This window comes from Brachyistius frenatus, unplaced genomic scaffold (genome assembly GCF_029030835.1).
Source record: "Brachyistius frenatus isolate BFR_SWC_R1_liver_20210118 unplaced genomic scaffold, ASM2903083v1 Contig_40, whole genome shotgun sequence".
NCBI classification, from domain to species: domain Eukaryota; kingdom Metazoa; phylum Chordata; class Actinopteri; family Embiotocidae; genus Brachyistius; species Brachyistius frenatus.
The window spans coordinates 1,583,854-1,611,170 of NW_027210639.1; the positions used below are offsets into that span (position 1 = coordinate 1,583,854).

General features: G+C 40.3%; 1 protein-coding gene across 1 annotated transcript in view; it reads right to left on the reverse strand.

Annotated features, from left to right (window-relative positions):
• The window catches only part of oxr1a (oxidation resistance 1a), a 169,876-nt gene that overhangs the window by 135,381 nt on the left and 7,178 nt on the right, over positions 1 to 27,317 (reverse strand). The window contains exon 2 of the mRNA XM_069702116.1: positions 19,957 to 20,042. Within this exon, the coding sequence (XP_069558217.1) occupies positions 19,957 to 19,973 (17 nt within the window). The 5' untranslated portion in view covers positions 19,974 to 20,042. The remainder of the gene's footprint in view (positions 1 to 19,956; positions 20,043 to 27,317) is intronic.

The following is a 27,317-nucleotide window of genomic DNA, read 5'->3' on the forward strand; positions in this document are numbered from 1 at the left end:
CCAGGGGAGCTGCAGTGTATACAGCAATAGCAGTAAGTATTTTTTTTAGCTAAAATGTTCTGTATATCTTATTTTATTTAAAAGGCTAGCATAAAAAAAACAAAACTTTAAATCACTGACTAATGTCAAAATATTAAAACATTATGTTGTATGAGTGCTATTCAGTAACTCTATATTTGACTTATTATTGTTGCAATGCATGTTAAGCTTTCTATTCTCATGTTACATATATGGAATTTACTTTAATGGTTCCATATTCTATAAATTCTTTGTTGATTAGAAAGTCTAGGTACTATATAAATACTGTTAAAGTGTTAAAACTCCCAGTTCCCAGAGAAATACCTACAGACTGTATTCAGCTACTCGGCTGTTCTGATGAGCCATTTAGATTTCTGAATATTTGTGATGTCACAAACTCAGGTTAATGTCATATTTCCACCCTCAGCATGGCCCACTGTCCAACTCTTTACATAAACATTTTTGGGGCGGGGGGTGTCAAAGTCTGAATTTGGGGCATCAGACCATCCCTGAATCTTTTCACAATTCAAACCCTGGTTTTGACATCCAGTCCACAGCTTTACTGTTCTGATTCACTCTCACTGCTCTCATAGCGTCTCATATGGCCACAACAAACATCTATTTTCAGCGAAAAATCCCAAAGAACAACCTGAATGTTCAAGGAGACCAAATTATCCCCTATTTGGTGAAGATACAGGAGCATTTAGCAGCTAAAGAGCCAGATGTTGATGCTAGAGGCCAAAAACTGAGCTAAAAGACAGTCAATACTAGAACAAGTGGTCAAAAATAGAACTGCAAAGAAATCATATGTTACTTTGCTACTGAAAGATACCTACTAAGAAACCATAACTGCCAGACGACAAGTTGAAATGATAAGACAATACTATGTTCATTACTCCTTTCTGACAAAAGTGGCCAAAGAAACCTGTAATTGAAGGTTTAAACTTAGGCTTCATCAGACAGTTTAATATTTCTAAATAAACAGCATCTATCTTAATACAGCCACATGCACACCACTTTGGCATGTGGTAAAATGTAGGGTTGCCAACATTAGTTAAACTACAGGGGGAATCCTGGGCATTTCTCTCATTTCAGCCATTTCAAACAATGGTGCTAATTTACTTTAAATCTAACAGGTGAGCAGGCAGGTTTCTGCTGACTATGGCACATTTTTCTCCCATGTGTGAGATGCTGAAGCTGGTTATGACAGGCCCCATCTCACCTTCCCACTTTAATTTAGCTGCAGCTGCTGGAGAACAACCTTCATAGCACTTAATCAGCACTGTTAGACTGTAAACACATCAGCAGCTGCAATCAGGCTGCAGAGCTCAGATCAGGAGAGTGAATCACGTTTGATTAGAATTAGATTTAAGAGTTTGCATCTGCTATGATGTTGGACTGGATACACATATATACACATAACGCCCCATACATACAATCCACATGACTGTAATACCCCGAGGTAGACAAAGCTGCAGTGTGAGGTTAAAGCCAGGATTTATGAAACTGGGAAAGAAAGCCATGAACATAATACAAGCAGATTCATTTTTAACGACTTGAAAAGAATGCACAGGAGAACAATGTGCAATTCACAAAGTACACATAGAACAGAGCTGGGAATTCGTTTACAACCAGTTCATGTTTGATGGATGTCAAATTTTCTTCGCTCTGATACAGTTGTACCAGAGCTTGCAAATAGCTTCTATTTTACAGCATTACAGCTCGCCAATTTGAAGATTTGCTTTGACAACTGGGAAATACTGGGGGAAGTCTCCACTTACATGATTTATTTGAGGTATTTCATGCCTATTTACAGTGCACTGCAGTAAGGTATGCACTATGAACTGTATAACATCAAAATCTAATGAGACACATTCAGTACATTTGATCTTGATTGCAGTAAATTACCTAAACTAAATCAATCTTAATAGTGCTTTTGAAGGAGATGGAGGAGCAACAGATTAGCATTACTGAAGGACAGAACATGTATTCATCTTCTTTTAATAATGATAAAACAACATTTCCTTCATATATACAATTTAACAAAGCGGGTTCCGTCACAGTGAAAAGTTCCCTCTTCTATTCTAATCTGGTTTTATTTCTTACATGTAAATATATATTTTTTATTTTCGACTTTATATCCTCTACTTAATGATAATTTACTTTATTCTGCTGAACACTGACAATTAAGACTGAATAAATATATAATGTATTACGTCATTCATAAACTACCGTTATAATGTATTAACTTGACACCTGGATTATTAACCTTTATATTCTAAGAACAGAATGTACACAAATGTAGTAAATAATAAACAATAACGTAATAAATAATTATTTTCTGATTTATTCAATAAACCTGCCTCCAGTCTGGCTGTTTCTCCACACCATTGAATCCCACTGTGCACAGCCTCATTAGTATGATTATGTGCATTCCCATAACATACACTCAGTTATTGACCTTATGTCTTTGCTCTAACATAATATTTCTTTCTCTGCATGCCATGTGCATAGTGTTCAGTGTGCCACCACATTATCTAACTCTCTCCTTCCTTTATGATGAGTCATAGTCCCAACCTTAGGCAGCAGAGCTCAGGAAGAGGGGAGGGAGATGTGATCTGAATTCAGGAGCAGTCAGGAGGAGATGGAGGGAAAAGGGCAGTTTATTTTAAGATGCCTCTGTACCACTGGGTAGATTTGTCGGAAATCATTTAGAGACGCTTCGGTGGAACTTGAAAAGAGGAGCTATCTGGATGAGCATATATGCGTGTGTTTGTGTGTGTGTATGTTTTGGGGGCAAAAATTATTTCATAACCATGCAGTTTTTCTAGAGTGCATACATCACAAAGTACTGAGGGAATTAAAACATCGGGCCACACTGTGTTGGTGCCTCCGACAGCAGTTGGCAACAGCTGTTTCTTTTCTTTCTTTTTACTGCAGGTCTCTGATTAGTTGATTGAACCTTCTGTTGGCTGTTCGGTAAATATATTGCCTCTTCTAATCTTGATGTTCCAACACCCAAATATACATTGTGAATACATAGTCTGGCTACACTCCATTGGGAAGTATTTCCAGTAGTTATATCCCAATGGACGTACACATCGGGGTAATTTTGAAAGTATTGGATGAGCTTTTAACCAATCAACATTGAGCACCATATACGCCGAGACACTACCACCGCTGAAAATACATTTAGAAAAAAAGATGACTTCAACGTCATCGTATTTAGCTACTGACACTGGTCGCTGACTGGTCCGTCCTTGCTGAGCAAACCATAATGCGAACAGGGTTTCCAAACTATAATCACAGAAAAGAAAACTGAAGCAGTGAACTGCAGTCTTGCCGAGCCAGGCAAGCCTAAGCTATTTGATAATACCAAGTTTATAAAGGAATTGTTGTACATTTTGGTGAATATCAAGATTCAGACAAGAAGATTGATGTCTATAGGGAAAACACAAAGTTAACATTAGCTGCTAAGTTAGCAATAAAGTTAGCTAAGTTGCTACTGGCTATGGCTTCATGTTTAGTATACAGAAATGCACAGGTGAAATTGGACAATAGCACTTTCAATGAGTAATTACCAACACCTTTTGAAAATAGCACGATTGTATTGTTGATTTTATTCAATTAAATTGATGGAAATATACATTATTGATGATTGTTAATTGTTAAAGATGCCACTGTAGTAATAGTAGTTACACAACCTTATAAACAAATCCACAACATAACAGTGCATGCCACTTCATAGGCACGCTCTGGTAGTTAAGCAAATTGCAGACGTGGCATCAATCTTTTCATCCAACAAAATCTGTATTTTGCGTATTTCTATTTAGAGCTAATAATTTGAACAATTTCCCTCCTAACTAAGTGTACTCTATAATGTTTATCTCAAATAAATGCCCAGCGGAGTATTTCTCCTTAACAAAAACACAGGTTTCTTTTAGATTTGTGCTGTAGTTTGTCACAAATTTAGACAAACTAGAGCCCCTGCTACAATATCTATAGCTTATCTTTCCTCTATAGCTGCCATAGCTGCAGTACCTTAAAGCTGCAGAAGGGAAAGATTGAAAAGAAAAATCTACACAGAGGAGTAAGTGGAGCAAGCAGCCGGCCCCATGTAGGAGGCTGACGAACACTGGTGTGTCGTTGATGCTGCTACTTTCCTGTGAACCCGGTATAAAATGAGTACAACTGACACCTTCTTGCCTTTGAGACGTTTTCATGGCGTGCGAAGGTATTACAACAAAGCTCTTATTCCTGCACATCTCTTCCAATGCCTGTCAAACCCTTCTTTTATACCTACTCTGTAACTGGGCGAGATAGTGTGTGTGGTAGGAGGCTGAAGGGCTTGTTAAGTCAAGAGGATTGTACCTTTAGTGTTCTTTTTGACATTCGTAACAGCTTTCTATTTGACATTACATTTTCTCTGACAATCGGCTAAAGAGCCACACAGGGTGGCCATGACAGCAATGTGTCAGCTTTATGATGATTCATTCACTCCATTTTCAACCTATCTCATTTAGTTTTGCGTGAGGATCCATCCTCTAGCACTGCTTCTACTATAGGACCTTTTTAGTGCTTTTAATATTTTAAGATATTAACTTGAATGATGACATAAAACATTTACTCTGCCATCTGTTGCAAAGCCATCACAGTTAATGTCAGATTGGGAGCCTCGCAATGAAGTAAAGCTTGTCTTGGCTTTTAGTTTTTAGGAGCGCTGTGAGACCAATACACTTGAAAATCCAGCCAATAAGAAGGGTGACCAACAACACCACTAGCTGTTATTCAATCACATCAAACGGGTTGAATCTACATCATGTGACTTCAAGTGATATTATTATGGGCCATGCAGGGTATATAAATCACCAACTTCCTTTGCACGAAAGTGAAGCCTAAATATCTCAGAAATGGCCGTTGACTTCTTGCGTGGTGATGTCATCTGCAACCACAGTCTGCACAGCAGTGACCGGCAGCAGCACCTTGATACTGTGTGTCGACACTTCATGATATTTTATCATTTAAAACATTTTCAATACCTGTACTGATACCTTGACTTTGATGCCGGTTCCTGAAAAATACTTTTCTGTATACCAAATTCATATAAAAAAAGAAAGTTACATTCCACATTATGATACAAATCATTCATTTTTATGCAGATTAAGGGGGACAGTGTAACCAAGGTTGTTTTATGTATCAACAATTAACAGAGGTCCTCTAAATGCCTCATATATTATCAGTATAAAACTAGCTGGCTGTACACTGAGAGGCCTAAAGTTCACACAACTTTTATAGGTGTGTGGCCAAAGTTTTGCAAGTTTGCAAAAAGTAAAATAAGGCATTCCAATATTTTACCTAAATTAAAACCGGGTGATTTTACCTACCTAGAGGTGGTAACACATGGTGAATGCTACTGTTCCTGCGCAAATAGGTTAAAGTAAATGTAGCGTAAGCTTTAAAATGTTGTACCAATTGACAAGGCATTTTCCTACACAGCTACTTCTATGGGAGAGACACAAGGAAAAAGTATCTAATTTTTGAAACCAGCTTTAGCCAAGGGTCTGTGAAAATGCGAATACTTTGAGCGTCAAGCATTCAGTTTGGTTGATTTTTTTTTTACAAATTCATGCATGCGTTTACAAGCATTTCTGATGAGGGGTTCTTGCATGAGGCCCATAGTTAAAAAAAAACAACAACCTCAAAACAGATCGTATCTCACTACTGTATGATGTTCTAATTTTCAATTGAGACATTTGCTGTCAAATTACCCCCCATTACCCCAGTGCATTTGAAAGTTACAATATGTAATTTCCATGTGCACATTCATTTCTGTTCAGATGATTCCTACATTTCTTTTATATCCTTCTTCATCCTATAATACCGCCATTCGAGTCACTTTGATTTTGGTCACCCTAAGCCATGTCGCTGTCCTTACTGTGATGCAATTGTTGGTCTGTCAGTTTCAGAAAAGGCAGAAAAACAAATGAGATCATTCATGTTTTAATGCTTCCTGCCAGATAAGGATGAGCTCAGTACGCATTCATCAAAACAGCAGAGGCCCTGTGACAATAAATTCACCCACTGCACTTTTCTATGATCAAAAAATGTCAAAGCAGTCAGCAAATTCAGTTAAATGCACTGGGAGTGGGAGATAGCCGTACAAGCTGCAAATCTGACTCTTAACTGCTTGCTGTTTGAAGCCATTTTGTATGGATGCACTGTTTTTATTTATTTATTTTTCCTTAATCTGTCTTTATATAAGATATGGAATAATCTGAGCCACAGGGAGAAAAGACCAGTCATTGAAAGACGGCGTAGTTACAGAAGCACAGTATCTTTGAAGCTGTAGCGTTTTTTTTATTTATTTATTTTATTTTCTCTGGCATTCTCCCCACAGTAACTTACTATGCTTAACAAACACATCCAACCACCCAGAGGTGTTCTTTCTGCTGCTGGTCCAATCTGTTTGTGTGACATAATACTATACCCTAAGAGATAGAGAGAGGAAGAGGGGAGCTGCTGCAGGCATTACAAATAACTCCTATAGTCCAAAATACAGACATTTTAAAATAAACACCAGCTCTGTTTCCGGTACTAACAATATAAACTTGTATGAACTTCTTGCATGTGTGATGGTGCTTTTGATGTTGTTGTTGTTGTTTCCCCCTGGTTGAGCAGCCTTTACCCTCTGGTTGACATTGAGAACTGCTGCCACTGCTGCTGCTGTTTCAATGCCAGTAATGAAATAAAACGTTAATTTGACTCTCTTCAGCTTTCACCCCAGGTCAGCGGTCTCCCCGGGGCACCAGCGGCTGCACCTAACTTAGCTGCAAACCATCCGTCCAGCAGGAGCGATGACAAGAGGGAATGAAAGGGAGGAGCAGCAGGAGAGAGGGGGCGCACTGGGGAAGGATTGGGCCAGAGGGCCAGGTTGACTGTACTTGAATGCAACATGGATATGCATCATGTCCCAGGGACTGGCTCAATTAGGCTGAACACTGAAACATTCTGCTGCAGCCTGCAAAAAGGGTGTAATGTGCTCTTTCATAATGTACCTCCGCATTCGCAAACTCCTTGAACTCTGCATTGTTCTTTAGCAGGGTCTTTTAGAGTTTAATCAAAGTACTAATGTTAAGTGAGCAGTTATTCCCTCGTATTGACTTTGCTTTTGTTGATGTCACTTATCTTAAAACATCCCTGTAGTGCCGACATTTCTCCTCTTCTGCCTCCCTGCTCAACTACAACGAGGTTAACATGAAGGAGTATCAGTTGTGTTGTATCAGATGAGTTCTACGATTACAAATACAAGGACATGAACACAACATTGGATCCAATACTGATATCGGTGAATGCATAGTTTAAGATTGCTGGCTGGACAAAACAAGCCTTTTAAAGACGTCACCTTGACCTTTGTAATATTGCAATGGCCATTTTTCCTTAATCTCTCTTAATTTATAAAGAATTTATGAATTAAATTGAGACAATAATCTCCAGAGTAAATAGATAATTATGTATTTTTTCAACGACATTTTGGGGAACACACCTAATTGCTTTCTTGGAAAGTTTCCAACACGATTGACACCATTGTCATGTTTATCGATTCAATACCAAGCTACAGTCAGTAGCTGGTTAGTTCTGCATTAAGTCTGGAAAGAGGGAAATGTCAGTAACCTTTTAAGGCTCCTATTGAAGGTGTTCTATTGGTTAGTGACAGGGATTTTCTGCTGATGTTTTCCTGGCCTTGATTGCTTTATTATACAGCTTTTGCTGCATTTAATTTGCATGTAAAGTATCATGGGAGCTTTTGACTGTCAAACAGCAAACAGCAAAATGGTACAAGCATCATGGGGTTTCCACAATGGGTTGACACATTTTTGTTCTTTCCTAAAAAAAAATGGTCTTCACTGTATTTTACTCCTGTGTCTCTTCCACGTGATAGACTTATTTACATACATACATCAATGTTCTAACCTCCCCTTCCCGTGAAGTCTGTCACTTGAAGTCATTTTTCATTTGTTGATGGAGCTTAGGGAGAAATAGGGAACATTTGACGCAATGCAAAAGAAATCCCTGCTGATGAAAACACAGAAAAAACAATCCATCAAAATTAAGAATTGAAATGGTGATCTATCTTCCTTCTATGTGCACTCAACACATGGAGACACCAGTGAGATGCGTTAACATTAGCTCCAGGATATGAATGCATTATAGCAGCAGAAATTTTTACATAATTAAACAAACACAGTGTACATAAAGCTGTCATCAGTCCAGAAACATTTCTATGGAGAGACGACAGTTCTATAACAGCCACCCCTCCCCCCCACCTCATGTGTCACTCTATCTCTCATCTGCCCACAAGTGATGAAAGCATTAATCTAATCTAAAATCGAGAGAGCCACACACAAACCTGCTGCATATCTCCCTTCATGGATTAAAAGAGCGAAGTGGGAAACGGATGAAAAATGAAGCCAGATTAAAAGTGATCACTTGAAAGCCTTGTGAATGTTGGAAGATTTGGGAATGAGGAGGAGGAGGAGGAAGAGGAGGAGGGGGAGAGGGTGATTGACCCAAGCGCAAAACTGTGAGGAACCTTCCCATTATGGGGATTGGTGAAGCTACCCCCAGCAGTGGTGAAAGCTCGCCTTTGAAGTTGGAAACGGAGCCTGGAACGTAATCCTGTAAAATATAGTTCTAAATAAAGCTGCATCAAAATTTCATTAGCTGGTGCCCATGGCCTGCAGGCTCGCTTTCACCAATTTCACTGGGTGACATTCAACCTCTGTACATTGATCTGATATGCGAGGCAATACATTTCGACTGATTAAGACTCCTGAGGATAACTTGAGCCGTTTCTTACCTCTGCGCCCGCAGCAAAGTAAAACACCCCTTTCCAGTAACGCTACAACAAGCACCGACTCTAAACTAACAATAACTATTGGCTTGTGTTTTATATCATATGTGCATATATGCATATATGCATTCGCCACTGCCGTTCAGCTGTCAGTCACAGAAAGGTCACAGCAACATCAGGAAAAAGCAACAAAAAACATGTGACCATGTGGACATGTTAAAAAAAATACCGGGCATTTCGGTTGTTTCCTTTTATCGAGCTGATTTACAGCCTCCAGTTAGAAGTGGACGTCCGACAGCTCATCAACATGACTGACAGGTGCGATGATGGAGGAGGAGGGTGGGACAAATAACACACTTTGGGCCTCAAAGAGAAAATGTACTCGAAAACTACTTCTACTAATTTTGTAATGTTTCTATGTGTTGTTGTTGTGACATGTTACCCAGGTTTCTCAAAGTTGACAGCAATAAACAACAACAAAAAGCTACAAAACTGAACAATGACTTGTCTAATCTCAGGGGATGGTACTTGGCATTTCTGGGACACACAAATGCAGTTTTAGAAGCATGAAAACAACATGATGTCTCCATTCAAATCTGAAATAAAGACATTAAACTACATGTTTAAAGCTGCACCTATTAATCTCTTTGTATTTACAGCGGATCACATGACTGTGTGTGATGTAAAAGGTCTAACTCAGAGACAAACTCCTACAGAATTACCTCTTATGATAAAAAAATAAATAAATAAATAAATAAATAAAAAATAAATCAAGAGCTATGCTACTATGGCGACTGGGCGCTAAACAGCTAAATCAGCAACAAGCTGGCGAACATCCTGGAACCACGAACCACTGATGTGGTCAGAAACACGACCCAGAACAATCCCAATTCACGTTACTCTGTGTCTGCTACATGTGGAGCTCTTTGCTTGCATGTTCACCGTGACAACTTCAGGTCATAACAATGTTTTATTCCTAACTAGTTCCACCTGATGCCCTCAAAGCATTTTTCTCCACATTTCTCCTCTAAAATGACTCGATTTAATAAAAATCTGATCCAGTCAGTTCGATAATATTTAGAAAAGTCTAGAATAGCCAACTTATTTCATTTTATTCCATTCGTGCGTGTGAGGAGCCAACAGGAAGTGAGCTGGTTCAGCCAGCGGGAGTCTCGGACTCACATTCTCTCTGAAGGTTCGACTGAGAAGGACACTAATGCACATGCTGTATGGGCCCATATTTTCAGGGGTATTTGGGTCCTAATGCTGAAGTGCAGTGCTAAATAGGTGGGTACTGAAGGTCAAGTTGATGCCTCTAAGTTGTAATTTAATTTTATGGCAGTTGGTAATGAATGTGACATTTGCTGAAAGCTAGGGTAGAGTAAAAATACATGTTCTCCTGCTTGAAATGAATGCTGCATATTTTGCAGTTCTATACCTCTCTTTTGAAACATCCAGGGTTTTTTTTCTCCACCCAACCCCACCTAGTCTGGCATTACCAGATCTGAATTCACTTTGTGAACATATGGGTCTGATGACACTAAACTGAAGATTGTTTCCAGTTGTTGCATCCCAGTGGCTGTAGCCCTTGGGTTAGTTTTGAAACTATTGGCGCAGCCTTTACCCAATCAGCATTGACCACCTTACACTGTATGCTGTGCACTGAAAGCATTGCCGCCATTGTTGGAACTACTTCAACATCCTCATGCTTTGTCCTGCCCACTGGCTGCTGATTGGTCTGCCCTTCACAGAGGCTCAGCCACCTTCAATGCAAACACAGTTTCCAGACTTTAATCACAGCGAAGCCTGAATGTCTGAGCAGCAGTCCGGCCGAGCCAGGCTAGCACCAACACACACATATGATGAAAACACAAAATATGTCCGTGGCGATACTTGCGTGGAGGACACTTTTCCCCAAAACTACTGACTGAAAAAAGGCCAGGGCCTCCAAGCAGGCGAACACACTCTGTCCTCAATGTACCTGGAGTGCACTCCAAACGGACCGAGGCCATGTGTTCCAGAGAGCCACAACATACATCTGCTGTTGTCATGGCAGTTGCTTTGTGTGGCAAATGCGGGCAGGCAGGATTTTAGTAGTAACTAACCGCAGTCAGCTGTAAGCTTGCCTCATCCTATCAAATACAACAAAAGGTGTCATCTTGACCACATAATAGACAGACTGTGATGCCGTTCAGTCCGGCCGCTGTAACGTTCAGCTGGTCATCTGCATGTCATAGGGGCTGTGATTTTATCTCTGGACACTGATCATCGACCTACACTGTGTTCATCTCCAATCCAAAGTCACAAATTCCCTTTAAACAGCATGCAAAATTAATAGAGTGGTCGAGTCAGTCAGATTACTTGCTGCCTTCAGTCAATAAGAGAAGTTAGGCTGAACAATGCTCTTATTATACAAAGAGAGTGACTTGTGCGAACAAGGCAATGCGGAAGATAAATAGCACTCAGTGACATTTAATAGCAGAAGTCAATTAATTTAGCCCCTGATGTGTACTCAGGGCTTTTCTATCACAGTCAGCATATCTGAGAACATGTGAACAGGCACATTCAGTGACACTCACAATTCCTCCATATTCATCCAGTCTTACTTTGCATAAGACCACCAAGAAACAGTATAATTAATGTGTCCCTTGACATTTGATACCTCTCTGTTCCCTGTGTCAGCAGAAAGCCCGCTCCTAATCACTTTCCTGCAGAGTTTAGCAGTCCTCCGGCTCTATTACTGACGCTGTCACTTCCTACAGCCAGGACCTGCCACTTCAGAGGCTGCCTGATCAAAATGCTGCTGCCGTCTGCATTGTTAAACTGAAGCAGTGCAAGTACAGACCAACTTGGACTTCTCCAGCCAAGTGACTGATTAGATCCCCATTATTCTTGCAGGGCTCCGTACCAGCCTGTCATCCACTCCGGGTGTGTTCTCCCCACTCATTAGGCTCCAACAGACCCCACAGAGTGTATTTAGTTTGACTGCAGTCTACCTCATCTGCTTCACATGACTTTGTGATTTCCTACATCTCTTAAGAGTGCAGTTTCCTTTTATTGTCAGACTGAGTTCTTACTCAGTTTTCCCACTTGAGAAGTTTTCACTCTCACTTAAAAGATGACATATTTCTGCGTTCTGATCTTCTGATGCTTTTGTCTGTCTCGGCTTCTTCTGTGATAGATTACTCCCTGTTTGATTGCTCAACATCAGAGCCAAACAGAAATTTTGGAGAGAAAAACTTTCTTTTATCAATTCGGAACTTACACCGAAAACCTGACAGTTCCCTTTGATTTTGATTTTAACACAGGTTAACTTTATTTTTTATTTTTTTGCTGTTAACCTCCAACATAGCTGTACTAATGAAGTATCTTAATAGTAATCACATCAGCTGTGTGCTGCACTATGATTGCTCACTTTGAGGCTGGCAATGTATCCATCGCAATCCAATATCTGGTAAATACAAATTAATGACATGCTGCATCATGTAGGAGGCCCGGGCCGCCTTGGGAGTAACATCCCTGGTTAGTCCCAATTCCCATCTTTTCTCCCTTATTTCCTGTCATCCATCAAATAGAACAAATCCAACAATGTTTATATTAATGTCTAATCTCAGACACATGTACTCACTGATAAGTAATGCCTAGTTATCAAAGTTGATTCACATTAAATAAAGATTAATTGTAGGTATATAAAGATATCAGTAAATTACAACCTTGGTCAAATTGAAGTATTTTGGGTTCCCATTTCTAGACCGTCTAAACACTCATCTTTGCATCATTAGGGACAGGTGCCATGTTACAGTGCATCCGCAAAGTATTCACAGCGCTTCACTTTTTCCACATGTTGTTATGTTACAGCCTTATTCCAAAATGGATTACATTCATTTTTTTCCTCAAAATTCTACACACAATACCCCATAATGATAACATGAAAAAAGTTTTGTTTAAAATTTTTGCAAATCTATTAAAAATAAAGAACAAAAATATAACACGTACATAAGTATTCACAGGCTTTGCTCAATACTTTGTTGAAGCACCTTTGGCAGCAATTACAGCCTCAAGTCTTTTTGAGTATGATGCTACAAGCTTGGCACCTATTCTTGGGCAGTTTCTCCCATTCTTCTTTGCAGGACCTCTCAAGCTCCATCAGGTTGGATGGAGAGTGTCGGTGCACAGCCATTTTCAGATCTCTCCAGAGATGTTCAATCGGGTTCAAGTCTGGGCTCTGCCTGGGCCACTCAAGGACATTCACAGAAATTCATACTTTTTGAGCAGCCGTACAAATTCTTGAAGGCACTATAAAGTGCACACATTTTCACACAGCACTAGTTCTACCCATTTTGCCATCACCTCAAAGTGTGTAATACGCCTGTCAGTCTACTACAGGATACTGTATCAGTGTCATGTTTTGCCTCGCCTCAGCATGAAACAAAAGGTGCCTTAGGTTTAGCCAACAAAAACTGGGTGGTTAGGTTTTTGGATTAAAAAAAACGACTTAGTTATGGTTCAAAAAATAATTCTTTAGAGAAATCGACTTTGCTTTCTCACGAACTCGAAACCTGATTCTCTGGCTAAACATCCCGGGTTTGTCCAGCAACCTCTGACCTACCATGCTACCCGGACTTTATCACTTTTGTATTTTGCCACCTGCCTTTCATAACAAGACCTTCTTCATTGATCCTGGTCATACGTGCATGTCATTTTGACACCTAGGAAAGGCAAACTGATACTGATACAGTATCTTCTACTGGACTGATGAGTAAATTACTCAGTTTGGTATGATACCAGGCTGAGAGTAAATCTGGACACAGCATTAGTAAAAATCTCTCCTTGCACAAGGAAAATGTGTTCATATACAACTTTGGAAAGTATCATACTTCTTAGTGTTGTGGCAGTTCAAATCTGAACCAGGAAATCTGTCTGTATGTATTTTTTTGATGGACAGTTTATTTTCTCTTCCAAAAAGTATGTCTAACCTTGAGGCTTGTTCGAAACTCATGTTATTGTCCCGCCTGACTATATTTAAGCAGAAGTTGTTAATATTTGTTTTATTTGTTTTTTTTAATAATTAACCAGTAACCATGATCCAAGAAAAAAACAAAGTATGAATCGAAGATGTGACTTTAAATAGGACTGTGGCACAAAGAGGAAGTAATGTTGCTGCTGTTATCTGCAGCTCAGCATCCTGTACCTTGTGCACAGCTTTACAAAAACAAGTTAAAATGCTGACTTGGACTACTGAGGTGTCCTGTTATTCAATTATAGTAGACACCTGCCAGCCACTCAGAAACTACTACTTTCCATGGCCATACTACAGTATAATTAAATATAAAAACAACTCAATTAGTATTCAGCTAATCCAATCACATACAGTCCAACCTGATGTATATTACATTAAAAAGTCCTCAAAGTGCAACACACGTAATGTCTTTGAATAAGTGGCTTTCATGCACTGAGTCGTAGACACACTGTTGCAACACCATTCAAGGTCGGTCCAAGGAGAGTCAGTGTGAGGCGTCGGGATGGCAGCCTGTTCATCATGATTGGATCAGCAGGTCTTTGTGGGGGGTTAACACATCCCAGCATGAACTGTACTCCCCAGACACCATTCTCTTCCCTCCGCATACATAAGTAATCAAGTGCAAGGCCCCTTGATGTCGATCAACAGCTCAGAGCTAGAGACAGTCAGATATCCAATTACTCCTTATGAAGGTCAGGATACTTGGGTGGGTCAATGTCGGATCTGATATTTCGTTAGGACTGTAATTACCAACGTGTCGTTATATGCTTAACTACCATGATGGGGATGTGACATATTGATCGCTGTATAAATGAGGACAAAGATGCAGGTACACCGTATCATCACAGTACAAGAGTTTGTCAAGGACAAACTGAGGAAATAATGAGATTATGTGGTGTAGAAGGTAATAATAAAGGTGTTTACGCTCTTTATTGTTTGGAATTGTTTGTCATGAGTCATCCAGTGACGCTGCTTCCAGGCAGGCGATGTGGCATCCCACACAGTGTGTTTAGCACACATCCCAGCCAAGCTACAGCAGAGCGTTCGCTCTTTTACTTAAAATGTGGAAAAAAAGGGGACAGATTTGGTGACAAACTCTTCCGATTCACCCATTTTGCCTCTGAGCCATCCAACTCATATTGCGGTAATTTTATTACCGATCCAACCAAAAGCAATTACTGGTCCAGTCGTGTCACGTCGTCTCTCCGAGATCTCTGTCTGAGCTAATGCAGGCATCGACAGTTATTTCCTGTTCCTGTCCCAACAGTTTTGAAAAACAGCTGGGAGGAAGCTGGAATTGATGACCCAACATGGCTGACAACCAAGGACGGAAGCCGAATTTAACTTCATGACAGTTATCCAAGCAAACACCTCCACAGCCCAGGATGACAATGCTAAGTGAATTAGAATGAAAAATCTGGGGTCAAACTGAGGCTGTGTTGTGTTTTGGAGAAGCACAAAAACTGCATTACAAACAACTCTATGTGAACAATACTATGTTTGCTGTCTTCTGAGACCTGAAACACAATTGTTTTGTTACCTTTAGGTGCATCCACGCTGATAGGATGTAGACTTGAATAATGACTAGAAGATTAGCTTAGAATAAATAGCTGAAAGCATGGTAACAACAATCCTTGTCCACCCACACTGGCTCATCAAACTGGAGCCAGGAGCCATGCATGAGACCTTTCAGATCCAAGACAAGATAAAAAATAGACAGTGAACAAACCCTGAAAAACCTGTGCAAAGGTTGCTACTAAAAACAGAGAGTATACACACACACACTGTACTTATTGGGAACATATTTTACAATGCAATGGATGATCATAGCAGACAACTGATGTACAGACACTTTTATTTTCATTAAATAAGGGTTTGGATAAAATTGCAGTGAGATTTTGTTTACAATTTTAGTGACCGCTTACCTGCCCGTCTGAAGTAACTAGGGAAGCAACCAAGTGACTGTTTGTTAGTTGTGGTAGAACGGCCCAGTGTCACAGCAAAGCCTGTAATACACTCACCACTCCACTAGAGGGTTGCATGTCTATGTGACTGTTTTCATTGCCGCGTTGTGAGATGCAGTGACATGACAAAGGTCATGTGATGACATACAAAAGCCGTAGGGAGGGAAAAGTGGTGGTCGGGTGCATAGACAGTACAAAAAAATGGATGTAGATTTTGGTTCTGAAAAGAGAAGCCAATGCAGAAGTGCAGTGCAATCCCACCGACGGCCACTTGAGGTTGGTTCCAAAAAAAATATTTTTTCCACAAGTCATTATAATGTAATTTGCTAAATTTACTCTAGAGCAGTTCTATGGTGATCATCCTGAAATTAATTCCATATTAATGTTAGGCTGTATGTTTGCTGCCATGCCTGGTTTGACACGAGTGGGGTTCAGTGAGGTTCAGGTGGGCGGGCCTCTCGGTCAGATCGAGTCAGATCCACCGCTCGCTCCTCCCCAGTTCGTCCAAATGTGGTCAATTCTGGCTCCAGCCAAAATGGCGATGGCTGATTTTCCAAACTCGAGGCCTCAAAATGGCAGTTCACAATCCAAAGTTTGACATTCGTTGCTGCCTGGTCTTGTGGCATAAATCGAGGACTTGCACGTACAAGACCACAGTTTGAGTCTGGGAGGTGGCGTGGATTTCTTTAAAACAATGTTGTAACCCTAACCATGTTTTTTTTCTGAAGCCTAGCCACGTCATTTACCACAAGGTTTTGTTTTCCATAATCCAGTGGTTTTTGAGGGCTCAATGAGGCAAACCAAATTTACTGACACGCTGTCCTCTAGTGGAATGGCAGATGTATTACAAGTGTTGGTACAATACCGAGTTGGGAAGAAAGTGAAGCGGTACCGTTGCCATGCATGTCTCTGATTTGTTCAGAAATTCCAATAGATATGGTGTCATGCCCACCGATATCGGCAACTGGAGAAACAATCAGCTAATCAAAGCTCCATACAGGATAAGTTAAAGTCGTTTCCTAGTTCGCTAAGGAGCTAGCTACAATGTCCATTAAATATGATGACAGAGAAATGGCCACGATAATGGTGAGAAACACAGAAATAACTTTTAAATGAATATATTACTTCAGCTGCGGTGAAAATTTGTACAAGTTATTATTTTCACATTACATGCTCCTAGCAGCTGCAGATCATTTCAAAGGAAATTACAGCTCTTGTTTTGATGGAGCTGGATGAGGGAGGTATAAGATGGCTTAGCTGAAATGAGTAACCAAAAATCAAACCTGTGGTGCATCACTGCATAAATGTTCTCATCCAGAATGAAAGACTGAGATTACTGCGCTCCAGTTACATTGTAAATGAGCACATATAGACACAAACAATCAAGCTGTGCATATGCACGGCACTGAGGCGCTCAGCTTCTCCATAATACTGAAACACCGTTTTAGTATACAAAGCCAGAAGCACAAAGTGCTAATGCTTTGGATTTATGATCTGTGCCTCTGGTCCACACTCCTCATTCCATTCCAATCAAAGGTAAACCACTATGTTACAACATTTGTCTGATTACATTTTAATGAAAGTTTTTTTAATTACACACGCATTAAAATTACAGCAAGTGTTGTTGGAGAAGACTCAAGGGAAGAAAAAAGAAGAAGAGCACCATTATTAAAAGCCCACAGATAAAGCCACAACAGCACATAGAAATCTCTGACAGACACAGATTCCCTCAACCACTTTACGTCTCGTTCAGCAGTTTAGCGAGAGAAAAGCGCTTTGTTTCAACTTCAGCAAAAATGTGAATGAGCTTTTGCAGTCATTGAATTTCAAAATAGCGGCCTATTGCAGTCATTTTGATCGTATCCGTGTCATCGACTGTGCTGACGCAGCTCCCAGAGGATGGAGGGGCAGCTCGGCTTCATCTTCTCACTCACAGTATGATGATCACAGTGCGAGGAGACAGGTGGATGGATGCAGCATTGTGACAACACTCAGTCCCAATCACATTATAACACAAAGCCTCATTTTCACTTGCCAACAGAAACGTTCTACTGTAAACACAGTGCTTTACTTTTAGCACTATCTCATTCTGATAGATAAATACCAAAAACAAACCTTGGTGGCCTTTGTTTGAAAGTGTGACTATCAAAGTGTCGGAGGAATCGATATCCGACCAGCACACTGGCAACTTCTTTGTCAATATAAATCAGGACTTGAGAGGTAAATGTCGGTTTAATCTCAACTTGTAGTTCTCTCACTGGATTCTGCTGTCATCAATACAACGGCCTTTCACTTATATTCAGATAAGAGCTCGGTGTGTATGTGTGTATATGCGTATTTGAAGGACAAGTGTGAACATCTGATACCATAAGTAGCAGCACGATATCACCTAAGTATTGCAGACAGAACGATGAAAATTCAAGTCTCAGTTTGGGAAGCAAGTAGAACGAAAACAAATGTCATCATGGGTGGGCACTGCAGGCTTTCTGCTTTCTCAAACAGAAAATACCTCAAACTTCACGCCGACTTTTCAGTCCTCAGAAAAGATTTAAAAACAGATTTCACTTTGCTGCAAAGACTTCAACAGATGAATGGACTTGGCAAAACCCCACCCCTCTTGATTGCTGCTCATAGGGCATATGCAGTTTTCAATTAAAAAAGGGGCAGAGTTCCAAATCGCAGTAATTTTTCAAACAATGGTCCCAAGTGATTCCACAAAAAGACAAAACTTGGCATTTCCCTTCCAGCCAGCCCCTGTGCATTTACAAGAAAAGATTACAACTATCACTAGCAGATTTTAAATGTTCCATTAACACCATGAATTGGGCAAAAATACGCCACCTCCGGCTACATTTTTTATGTTTCCAGCCTTTAAAAGGAACTTATGACAGCATAAGTCAGATGTTGACTGGTGTTTGTAGAGCTGTTAATATTAGTAGCAGCTAGCGTACAAAAAAAAAAAAGGAACTGCTGTGTGATGCTTCATTTAAAGGTTGTTTTAATATAATGCTCAGCCTTTAATAAATGTTAAGTGGGCTTGTAGTTCTGTAGGTTACATGACTAAAGAAGGTAGTGAGCTGGTTAGCTGGACACAAACATATGCACACTTTATATTAAATTATCTTAAACTTTTGTTCTTGTGTTTTTGAAAGGAAGGCCAAAGAATTACTCTTCCTGCAGCCTCATGCTCGTCATCGTGTCAACAAATCCAAAGCTTATTGTTAGCACTTCTGCTATAAGCTACGATTTAACAATCGCAAACTGGGAGAGGGGTTTTGCGAATGGTCATTAAATGGATTTTGTGCAATCAAAATGCATTTGATATTAGGGTGTATATTTTACCGTTCACAGTTACACTTTCTGTCATGCAGGACCTCCCATGGTTATTTAGCTAAAGGCTCAACATTGTGAACTTAACGATTCAAGATGCATTGTTCTTTTACAATTCAAAAAAAATTAATTAACATTATTAATTATTACTCAAATACTAAACCGAGCTGTGACCTGACCCACCCAGGATTAAAATCACATGACGAACAACCAAAAGCATTTTGTATTGATCCATCTAACCCCCCTTACTGATACGAGCTCAGCAACGTGACCACTTCCACCTTGCAGTCAACATCCAGAAAAGCCAAAGTGATAAATGATTCACGCAGACTCTACACTAACACAAGCCACAATAAAAATACACAATGTACACACAACCAAGCAGCGCTGTGAACTGGGTTTCTTAAGCATCCAGTGAAGGCTTCTTTAAATAGTTGTTCTCGGTCTAATTATTTAGAGATATGTTAAGCGGAAGCATCATTTCAAAAGAGTGTATGGGGAAAAATATTGTGTCTCACATTATATAATTCACAAACTCTAAGCTGGACACATTGTGAAGGAAGATGTTATGGCGTGGTGACCTAGAATCTACCGTTGATTCAGATCAATGTCTCGTCTCATCCAGAATGATCTGTGAATGTTAGCTGACCAGAAATGTCAGCCATTATCAGCAGAAACCATTTGAAAATGCCCCACAGATTTTTTTTTTTTTGTACTTTTTTTATTTATTTCATGAGCTTGTAAGAATAGATCAAAAGTGACATTGTGCTGACCTTTTGGTGCTGAACATCTTGGCAGCGACTTCTTTCTTCTGCTGAGAGGCTTTGGGAGGTCGAGGTCTGATGTTGCCTTTTCAAACCTGCAGGAAGCGCACACACACACACACACACACACACACACACACACACACACACACACACACACACACACACACACACACACACACACACACACACACACACACACACACACACACACACACACACACACACACACACACACACACACACACACACACACACACACAGACGACAAGGGCAGGGGACAGAAGGAGATAGCGGTGAGATTTTCAGCATCACAGTCAAGTCACCCTCAAGTTGTCTGGATGCCTCGACCACGCTGACTTCAACAACCTCCATTAGCCGGCCTCCAACTGAGCGATTCAAATTGACTGGGCATGGCAAGAGACAGCAAGCAGAGCAGAACTCAGCCAACAAGACAAAGACAATGCACAGAATCAAATGGCAGTTTTAATAGCTATTAGACTGACCTCACCACAACAGCACCCATTTAAAACTGAATAGAATTAATTAGCACTGAAGTTCAACTGGAACAATGAGGAACAATTCAAATGTAATTCAAATAGGGGCAGACTATATATCTGCTTGTGTAGGCAAACATATCACACACACACAAGTCATTAGATAGCACGCTCTGTGAATGATTAAATCCCCAAAACAGTCCACTCTGTGTAGATCTCTGCTATACCTAGCACCAGGTATAATGGCTGGGAGTTAGCCTCTGCTATTTTATGTAAAGGTTATCAGAGACTGTGGAGGAGGAGCCACAGTAAAAGAAGATTGGGTTCAATAATTAATGCTGAGGTCTATACAGGCCTCACTTCTCACCCTCTCCTGTCTGTAATGAGATGAGTGGAGGGCCGCAGGGAAGGAGGGTGGGGAAGGGAAGGAGAGTGGGGTGATTAAAGCACCCACTTCAGTCCTATCTGCTGTTTTTTACCCTCTCACATTCGCACCACCACATTTATAACACCTGGAGTGTTTTCTCGCTCGTACACACTAGCAAGGCGTGGAGGAGAGCTGAATAAGCAGGCGGAAAGGTTAAACTAAGTCACGTGACACTGGAAACATCTGATAATTCATTAAGGTGACATGGAAACCACGAATGTACTCAATTCTGTAAGTAATCTAAGTCTGAGCAGCAGCCAATTTTGTAGTTTCCAGGATTCACAGAGGACAGCAGCACAGGGAGGCAGCCACGAGTCTGGATTATACTTATTTCATCATATCATGTTTGAAAAAAAACAATATCAGATGAAAGAAATAATTTCTCTGACAGCACAACACTCCACAATACTCCCAAGAATGCTGTACACGTCGTAACGCAATTAAATGGATTAAGGATTAGTCTCACTGTTAGAAGCCAAACAAAAGACAACAGTTCAGGTAAGGGTGAAGTCTGTCATTAGATTTACACTCCATCAAAGTCTGCTTCACCTACACAAAAAAGATTTTTTTTACCCAGATAGAGAACCTACAAGAATCACAGAGAGTCTGTGTGGCTTTGTTAAAGATCTGTTTCCACTGTAAAAACTTTTGTCACGCAGAGACTAAGAACCTTTGGAAAAACTCAGTTCCTACCTGTGTTTACATCAGAGGAATCAGTGTTTGAATGAAATTAAAGTTAGATTGTTTTGCCCTTCAAAGAAAAATCAATGAAGTTTCAGGATTACAGGATTCAGGATTGAATGATGCTGATTTGTCAAGTACGAGAGTTTTCGCCAGTATTTTAAAACTGACATTTTTGAAAGCCTATAAAAATGGCTGACAAATACATTTAATTTTTGTTTGGAACTACAGAACAAATCCAATGAAGGAGGGACGAACACCAAAGTCCAGGACTGCTTCAGTATTTATGGAGGGAAAGACATCCAGCAGATGTTTGTCGGCAATCTACGATGAAAAGGCCTTCCTCACAATTATATTTCGTAGGGTCGCACACAGAACTGATGTAGTAACAGCTGTTACTTTTTGAATTATCAACTGACTGATTTTCCTTATCTTCATGGAGCTTCACACCGCTGTGGACATTCACCAAATAAAGGGCTGAAAGTGCCTTTAGTTCCTCAGACATGAGATTGTGCCTCAGAACAACACAGTAGAACTCAGTGTTGACAATCTGTCCCTGAGGGGACAAATTCACAACCCTGCAAATGTCAAAGAGAACCCATTTGGTTGTGCACCTGTCCTGATGCAACATCATCGGTTTTGGTGGTGATTTATGATATTTCATGAAACACCTCATTTCCCTGAATCTCCACCATGGAGGTACAAGAGTACAAAGCAAGCATGGTCCATAGAATCACAACAGACATTAATGGCATTCATGCCAGGTTGAAATAAACCAGAATTATGCTTAAACAACCTACTGGGACTTGAAAACAAATGTGTAGAGGCACATGTAGCGTCGGAAATGAATTAACTTTTTAGGTGGTGCTTAACTCTTCAATACCACTGTGTGCCAATGACCTACAGCACGAGTTTGTTTACTTTGTCTCTTCTTCCCCTGCTGGGATTCTGCCAGGTAGCAGCTGCCAATCAACCACAGAAACAGACATGCCTGTCTAGACAGAAAAACAGTATTTCTGCTACATGGCCAGTGTTTTTTCCTGTCATTTTGTACCTTTTAAACAATAACATTTTTGACTCCAACAAGGGGTGACAAGATGAGATGTCAGTCTGACTTTAAAATGACATGCTAACCTCATAATGATGATAATGGTTGAGTTGGTTCAGGCCAAAATGGTGTACTGACTGACTAACCAGCATTACTTCACATTTAAACAGGTTTATACACACAAAACATTTCATTTTCATTATGGCAGCCAGGGGACATTACTCATGAGAAATGCCTCACCATAAAGGGCTATAGGTAAATGCACACATGCATGAAAACCAATCATAATAATACATTTAATTTCATTAAATCCAACTATTTATCTAATCTGAGAGAGAATTCAGAGCCCAGGGAGTCCAGAGATAATTTCAAAGAGTCACACAGCTTCCTTTCCTATTGCTGTTAAAATGTGACTCATCCTCCCATTTGTCACAGTGTTGCAGGGCTTTAAAATGATTACAGAGTGCTTCACCAAACCCAGCACTCTCCTCAGGAAAATAACAACAAACCTTCAAGCTTCCAAGGGCCCATACTAAACTGAAAAAAAAATGGAAAATACATCGAGACATTATTATGGCTTATATGAGACGTGCTTCACCTGCCAGTGAGAACAAACCAACAAGGTTATTTTTAAGCAATATACAGTAAACAAAAGGAGGCAAGTTCAAAATATGAATTAAACTAATTAAATTGGACCCAGGCACTCAGCTCTCTTTCGGGAGTAACATTTATGAAAATGTATCTATGAGAGCTTAAGGGACGTAACATTTAGATGTTTGTATTTACATGTTCCACAAACTGTGGAGGCAGACATCCCATTAATGAGCTTTCATGTTCCATCAGGTAAGAAAATGTGTAGAGACTTGATGTTTGCTGTTTAGGCACCAACTTTGTCACTCCCAATTAACATCCACCTCAGCTCAGAGCAGCGGAGATTGAGGAGTGACAATAATAATTTCCCAACAAGGGAATTTTAGATTTGTTAAAGCAAGCAGAGCATGAAGCACTGCCTTGCAAGCATTATCCTGTTTTAATGCAGCCATGTACAGCCTCACCGTAAGCATCTTAATCAATCAATAGTTTATTAGCAGATTTGATTGTGTATTTTAAATAAGTATGCAGTATTCACTGTAGGTGTAGGTAACAGGAGAAAAAAAGTATTGTAAATGAGCGGTAAGTTTTGATAAGAGTTTTATTTTTTTATACATATGGGACTGAAAATGATTTTTATATGCTGCTCAAAAACATGATGGAAAATAGCAATTTGTTGGAAAATGTTATGATGAAAGTTCCTGACAGACTCAGTCCAAGATAATAACATTTTGTTGTCACAGAGTTTTTGTACACCAGAAAAAGATTACATTCTATTTTAAGTGCTTCTATTCGATGATCATCATGCTGTAGACTAATGTTTGTGTGCTACAATCCAAGAGAAAACAAATCAAGCTACCCAGGTAGTTGGATGATTTACAAGTTCAAATTAACTTGACTCCTGTCTGGTTGGTCTTGATACATAAAGCAACAGATGGAGGTGATGAGGAAGATGAGCAGGTTCCTGGACTATAATTAGTTCACTGTGAAGGATTTAGGGGGAAATCTTGCCAGAAATGGAATACAATAAAAAATAATTGTGTTCTCATATGTATATAGTCACCTGAAACGAAGAATTGTTGTGTTGTCTTAGAATGAGCCTTTTATATCTGTATATGTAACATCTTCCAGCCTGCCATCTACAGTATAGTAGCCCACAATGGACAAAACAAACACTGACTCTTGAAGGGTCCTTTTGAATTTTTCTGACCACTGTAATATCTCGTACATGCTTGGAAGGCGAGGGTGAAGCGAGGGTGATTCAGTTGGTATTCAGCTGCAGCCTCCATCCAGATGCCACTAAATCCTATGAACTGCTCCTTTAAGTTGACCCCAGAATGTTAAATCTCATTAATCTTAGCCACTTTAGCCGGCACAGCAGAAGGAAGTAAAAATAGAATAACCTTTAGTGTATGATCAGAGACTTGCCGCTACATGTACAAAGTCTCCATAAGGTTAAATTTAATATTAGCTTGAACTTATTTGTGTGGTTTATCTGCCTTTCTGCACCACCACCAGTGCATGAACCTCCACCACAGCGATGCACCAGTGGAGCCGTGTGGTTCCCCCTGACATTGTCTGCTTCCATCTCTACGGCAGAAGAACCTTGTTTGAGGATGTTTTTCCTGCCGAGCTTCATTAAGCCAGCCTTGTGTTTCAGCTTAATTGTCTCCGGGCATGTAGAGCATCCTGACAAACACCATCAGCATCCAAGCATGTAATGGATTGAGGCGAATCCGTCAGACAGACAGAAGGACAGCAGGTATCACCGGTGCTCGGGTCTTCACTTGTGCTGAAAGCTGCCGACCGTAAAACAACAATGACACAGAAGTGATGTGTTTGGCCAAACACGGGCAGCTTTAAGCTCAGGGCTGACAGAGATATTTCACAGAAAAGAAAGATGAGCTAAGCATGACCGCAGCGCACAGCCAACTGCAAACACATCAGGCCAAATGCTATTCAGCCCTCGCTGTATCAAATCCTGAGTATTTTAGATGTAAATTGCAATTCTGCGTGACGCCGGCTTTATGAATGACTGACGAGAGGAGAAGGTAAACAAAGATATCAGCTGCACTGGTTCCTGGATGAAATCCAGAGTGTGAGCAGTGGAGTATTGATCAGGGGCGGGATTAGCTGGCCCAGCATGCAGCTAAATCAGTATCAGCCACGGAGAAGCACAGTGGAAAGAAGACAAGTCAGCGCCGACCACACATATACAGCAGGCAGAGCTGAAATACTAGTTTTAAGCAGCGGAAGTCTATTTTCTTTTCCAGTCTGACTCAGAAGCAAATACCCCTTCTCTATTAATAACGGAGATGATGTGGCTGTTATGCTGCTAGTACTTATCAATTCATAAGTTGAATATGTTGACTGCTAGAAAAACTGCATACAGAAGTGTGAACATGTGTTTTCTACATTCAGCACATGGCTTCAAAGTAAAGAACTACATGGACAGAAAGCATTGGTTAAACTGTAAACATTTGTTGAGCTATATTCCTATATAGGCCAGCCAAAATCCAAAATCGAAGTTCAGCAGCTGCAGAGCCATTTCAATCAGGGCCTGGTTTGCTGCAGTGATATGACTCATCTTCCCTTCTGTTCTCCGCTTCTGTCCCCCTGTTGTCCCATTGTCTGCACCTCTCCTTTGTTTACATCTCCTCCTCCAGTCCCTCATCCCCGCCATTTCATTTCCTTGGCCGTGTCTGGCAGCGCACACAGACACTGATTACGGTACGTTTCCTGAACTAATAGGGGTCACATTAGCCTGGCAGGAAACACAATGCCATCATGGAAATGCTCAGTCAATTATTGGGCAAGGAATAAGCACCCTCTCTGTCATTTTTGACTCTCATATTTGTGTTGGGCTAATGGTAGCGATGCATGGTTATCTTCTCAGGGGCATCTTATCTGCGCCTCCTGGAGGAACACAGCAATATGCTCCAGGTCAGTTCTGTCATTGTGTTTCCCCTGCAAATGAAAGTGTAAATTTTGCAAACCGCCCATCAGTAGAGGGAGATAATGGATTTGTGTTTAATCTTAGTGTCCGAATAGCACATAGCCTAATAGTACTCCTACTGTCACGACTTTCAGAATATCCAATAAAGGCCTGAGAATGACAGCTGATATTTGACTCTGAGCCTCTTTCTCTTCACTAATTGTATTGATTTAGACAGAAAAGCTGAAAATATAATAAAAAGTAAAAGAATAACTTTCAAATGTTTCAGAGCTCCCTGCAGCTAATACAGCCGACCTCTTCGGTTTACCTCCTATTTTTCTACCATCTAATAGAGCACCAGGAGGCCCATTCCAGCCTGAATCGTAACACCTACATCTTTTATATACAGCGTGCTCTGGGTGATATTACAGCCACACTCGGAATGCCACTGCAATGAGGTTAAAATATGGAAGACTATACATTTTTCTTAAATTACAGTTTCCTCTATAAAAACAATACAAATTCCTACTAGCTGATTTCATTTTATATGTTTTCTTAAACTTTTTGAACCCAGTTCAACAGCGAATTTAAATACACAACTAGAAGTGCGCAACAGACCCCCGCCAAGGCCAATAGTCTTCTCTTCTACGAGATGCCAATCTGCAACCTCAATCACCATATACAAGGGGGAATCAAAAAGTTCACAGGCTGCTCCTGTTGCAAGTGAACGCAGCATGGCACTGTGATGTGCACGGAGCAGGAGGAAGCTATAACCGTCAGGAATAAATATTCCATGTTACGTTGCTTGATCAAAATCAGCGCACAAGTTAAACACATGTTGGTGACTAATGGCATGTGCGTATGTGTGATTCCACCATGGACCTGAAAATTATGCAAAGAAGGCTCATCAAATGTAATGTCAAATTTGAACCCAGTGTCAGTATAAAGCATGTAATAAACACACACTCGTCCACTAGAAGAGATAATGTCAGTTTCACGTGCTTTCGGAAAACAAAACCATGTTGAAACCCACGTGCTAAGGGTTAGGAAAAACAAACAACTTTTCTGATTAGGGGTAAAAAACAACAACTTTGCTGCCTCGAATCCCATTCTCCCAGGTGAATCGTTGTAACTTAAGTCACCTCACCAAACCACCCCTCCTTCCTACTTACGCAGACCTCATCAGCCTTT